Genomic DNA, 4,583 nt, shown 5'->3' with positions numbered 1-4,583 from the left:
AGGAGCCGCCACGTGGGTGCTGAGAGCTGAGTCTGGGTCCTCTGGAAGAACAGCCAGTGCTCCTTTGTTTTGTTTTGAGACAGGGTTTCTCTGTGTAGCCCTGGCTGTCCTGGAACTCAATTTGTAGGCCAATCTACCTGCCTCTGCTGGGATTAAAAGGTGTGAGCCACCACCGCCCAGCTCGTGTCTTTCTTTCTCTTGTTTTTCTTGAGAAAGGTTTCTCTAACAGCCTTAGCTGTCCTGGAACTAGTTCTTTTTTTTTTTTTTTTCTTTCGAGACAGGGTTTCTCTGTGGTTTTGGAGCCTGTCCTGGAACTAGCTCTTGTAGACCAGGCTGGTCTCGAACTCACAGAGATCTGCCTACCTCTGCCTCCCACGTGCTGGGATTAAAGGCGTGCGCCACCACCGACCGGCCTGGAACTAGTTCTTATAGACCAAGTTGGTCTCGAACTCACAGAGATCCGACTGCCTCTGCCTCCCAAGTGCTGGGATTAAAGGTGTGCGCCACCATTGCCAGTTGTCTCAACCTGCAAAATTAGAGCAATAGCAAGTTCATCTGAGAGTCCTCCAAGTAATGCAATGCTATCATTTCCAGACTGTTCTGCACTGGACTGGGGTTTACAGGTCAAGATCTCTCTGTACACTTCTGATTAGATTGGGGTCTGTGTCATCTCCCCTCCTCATTCTACTTACAGTCCTGCCTAATTCATTTGAATGGAGGCGTAGTGCCTACTCCTGGCCCCCACCACCTTTTAGACAGTAGACACATCACACATGATTACTGGTGATAGTTTATTATGTTAGTAGCACACAGACCAGATATTAATCACTCAGAACTATGTCTCTATAGACGTGAGGAACGATACGGGGCCATTCTGTGGGGGACTGCATGCATTTAGTGATTGTTATGTTTCAGGCTTTTCATCTTCTTCCTATGACGCTCGATTTGTTTCTGCAGGCGCTCAATCTCCTGCTCGTGGTGCTCGATCTCGTCCTCATGGTGTTTCTTCAGGGCAGCCAGTTGTTCTCTGGTCTTCTCTCTATACGGAGACAGCGGCCGAGGGTTTAATGTCAATCCTCCACCCAAAGAGATCTTTAGTTTACTTTTATTACATTCGCTTGTGTGTTTGGGGTGGAGGTGGGGGTGGGATGGAGCTTGTGGGAGTCGGTTCTCTCCTACTCTGTGAGTCCCTGGTGTCAAAACTCAGCTTCACAGTCTTGTTACAAATACAAAGCACCTTTGCCCTCTGAGTCACTCCACTGCCTTCCAAGGAGATCTTTAGTCATACTGAAGGCAGGCAGGGTTACTGGCTCACTGAGTAACCCCGGCACCTTGAAGGCTGAGCTAGGAGGAATTACTGCGCATTTAAGGCCAGTCCGAGTTCCAGTACACTTGAACTACAGAGTGAGACTATTTTGGAAGCCCCAAACAAGGGGCTGGAGAGATGGCTCAATGGTTAGGAGCACTTGCTCTAGCAAGGACCTGGGTTCAGTTACCAGCCTTAACATGGCAGCTAAAGCCATCTGTAATTCCAGTTCTCAGGGTTCTAAGGGATCCAACTGTCATCTTTGGATAAGTTCCCAATTTAAGTTTACTGAGTTGGGACTGCGATTACGGCTCAATGATTAAGAGCACTTGCTGCTCTTGCACAGAACTCAGGCTCCGTTTCCAGCACTCACACCCATATAACTGTAGTTTTAGGGGATCTGACCCCCTCTTCTGGCCTCCACAGGTACCAGGTACTCATGTGGCACACATACATACATTAGGCAATAAACTCATATATGTAAAAAAATTAAATAAGAGTTGTAGAGGTGGCTCTGAGATTAAGAGCATGTATTTTTCTTCCAGAAGAATCCAAATTTAATTCCTAGCACCCATGTTAGGCAGCTTACAACCCTAGGGGATCTACCACCTCTGGCCTCTGAGGGTCCCCACACACTTGTCACAAGCAAGCATGCATGCATGTACACACACACACACACAATTTAAATAATGTGCACCACCATAATCAGCTTCTTTTTTTTTTAAGATTTTAGAAAAAGATTTATATGTATACAATGCTCTGCCTGCATGTATGCCAAAGAGGTCACCAGATCTCATTATAGATGGCTGTAAGCCAACATGTGGTTGCTGGGAATTGAACTTAGGACCTCTGGAAGAATAGCCAGTGCTCTTAACTTCTGAGCCATCTCTCGAGCCCCAAGATTTATTTTATGTTTTATGTATATGACTGTTTTGCCTGAATTTTTTTTTTTTTTTAACGAGACAGGGTCTCTTTATGTATGGCTGTCCTGGAACTAGATATGTAGGTATGTAGACCATATGACTTTAAACTCAGAGAGCTTTTCCTGCCTCTGCCTCCAGAATGTTAGGATTAAAGGTATGCACCATATGTATGCATGCATTGTCCATGTAGGCCAGAAGAAAGTGTGGGATGCCATGGAACTGGAGCTACAGAGAGTTGTTAGACACCATGTGGACATTGGCAATAGAACCTGGTTCCTCTGGAAAAGCAGTCAGTGCTCTTAACCCCTGAGCCACCTCTCCAGCCCCTGCATACTGCCCTAGCAGAGGACCTCAGTTTGGTTACCAGCACCAGTTTCAGCAGCTCACAACTGCTTGTAACTTTCATTCCAGGGGCACCCTTTGACTCTGGCTTCCCCGGGGCACTTGTATTTACACCCACATAACCAAACAGCCACAGAACTCAAAATAAAGTAAATCTTTAAAAGAAAGAAAACCCAAACACGACTCAACAAAACAGTCATACCCAAGGTAAAGAATAAAGGTTCCAAGTCAGGAGTGGTGGTATTCCCCTAATCCCAACACTTAGAAGGCTGAGACAGGGGAATTGCCATCCTGAAATTTGTTTTTTTGGTACTGAGACTTGAACCCCCGACATCTGCATGTTTTTAAGTTCTTAGTTCATAACTGAGCAACAACCCCTACAGGTCTAGAACAATCCTCAGGACGAAACCAAAGGAGGAACAGAAGCAAGATTAGTTTCCGGCTGCTCCCCAGTGTGGACAGACGGCAGTTAAAGATAACTCTGGGTTGGGAAAACGTTGTAGATACAGTCCACTCCCTGTTTCTAACCAATCGAGAAATATCTACAACCCAGGGTCTGAGTAGGGCAAAAGTCTCCCGGAGTGAGGGAAGTCTAGCTTTGAGCAGGAACTACTAGCAGCTAAGAACCTAGCTCTTGCGAAGAACTGAAGACACGCTGAGGATCTAGAAATGACTGACAGGGTCTGAGGTCTCAGGGAAAGCATGCAGCCTTACAAAACTAATGCGCGCGGGGAAAGGTTGAAGAGGGGAAAAAGAGAGAGGGGGGAGGGGGAGAGGGAAGAGGGGAGAGGGGAGAGAGAAGACAGACTCAGAAGTTCTGCTTGTCCTGGTTGGATGTAAACACTGTTCAGAGCGCCTGGAGGTCTCGGACTGACAGAGGTGCTGAGCGGGTGACCGTGGGCGAGGAAGATGATAGCTAATGATAAATTAGGAGATGAGCCTTGGGTTGAGTCCTGCAGATCGGTTTGGGGCTGGTGGGAGGCCAGCAGTGTGGTACTGGTACTGATGTTAAGTTAAATGATTCAACTATGTTGAGACACAATGGCTTCATCGACCTGGGAATTTTGCCAGAGGATGGGCGCCCCAAGGGACCAGGTAAAGATGGGTGGAGCGACAGAGGGCGTAGAAAGGACAGGAAAGAGATGGGGGCAGGACTTGGGACCAGATAGGCCTCACCGGAAGTACCGATCCTCTTCAGCCTTCTCTCTCTTTCCGAAGGCCCCACCGGCTTCTCGGATGGAGCCAGCGCCACTGTCCATGCTGTCCGACTGCAGAGAGAGACGTAATCATGGCAAAAGTCACAACAAGGAAGAGAGGACCCGCGCCCCGGGATGGGCCGTAGGTCCTGCCGCCACCTACCGAGTCGGAGCCGAAGCCTCGGGTTTGCAGGACCCTCACACCCCAGGCGCCGAGCCGAGCCCGAATTGCCAACGCCGAGCCTGCCATTGTCTCCTGCGCAGCTCCGCTCCCGTCCCGGGCGTTGCAGCTTCTCTCCAAGCGCGCTAACTGCGAGGGCGGCCAAGCCGCCAATCTGGACGGTGGAGAGGCGGGACGAGCACGGGAACAGTGAATCAGAAAGGAGGGGCGGGGTTTCTAGCTGTCCGCCGCGAATGTTGAGAGGGAGGAGGGTTTATGCTTAGCCAACTGCTAATAACCTGGGCTCTCGCGCATCATGACTCTGAAGTCTTGGGCGCTGTGTAGGAAGATGAAATCTTGGCTTTTGATATCATTAGACTGAGGATGTCGTCCACTCCCATCGCACAATTTTAAACATAAAGTGGTTTTATTAAAAATGTAAATGATAAAAATCCCTACGGAGGGGCTGGAGAGATGGCTCAGAGGTTAAGAGCACTGATTGCTCTTCCTGAGGTCCTGAGTTCAATTCCCAGCAACCACTTGGTGGCTCACAATCATCTGTAATGAGATCTAGTGCCCCCTTCTGGCGAGTAGGCATATATGCAGACAGAACACTATATACATAATAAATAAAAATTAAAAAAAATGTTAAAAAA

The 4,583-nt window shown here is 48.3% G+C and overlaps 1 protein-coding gene across 1 annotated transcript; it reads right to left on the bottom strand.

Annotated features, from left to right (window-relative positions):
* Positions 1 to 777: 777 nt before the first annotated feature.
* On the bottom strand, positions 778 to 4,118 carry Atp5if1 (ATP synthase inhibitory factor subunit 1). The gene is made up of 3 exons (XM_050156316.1): positions 3,931 to 4,118; positions 3,748 to 3,839; positions 778 to 1,039 (listed from the first exon to the last, which is right to left on the bottom strand). Exons 1-3 carry the CDS (start codon positions 4,015 to 4,017, stop codon positions 895 to 897), a joined length of 324 nt encoding a protein of 107 aa, XP_050012273.1. The 5' UTR covers positions 4,018 to 4,118; the 3' UTR covers positions 778 to 894.
* Between the last annotated feature and the right edge of the window lie 465 nt (positions 4,119 to 4,583).

Source organism: Alexandromys fortis, unplaced genomic scaffold (assembly GCF_014885135.2).
Source record: "Alexandromys fortis isolate MF-2015 unplaced genomic scaffold, M_Fortis_MF-2015_v1.1 scaffold_26, whole genome shotgun sequence".
Lineage (NCBI taxonomy): Eukaryota > Metazoa > Chordata > Mammalia > Rodentia > Cricetidae > Alexandromys > Alexandromys fortis.
This window is presented reverse-complemented; position numbering and strand designations above follow the sequence as displayed.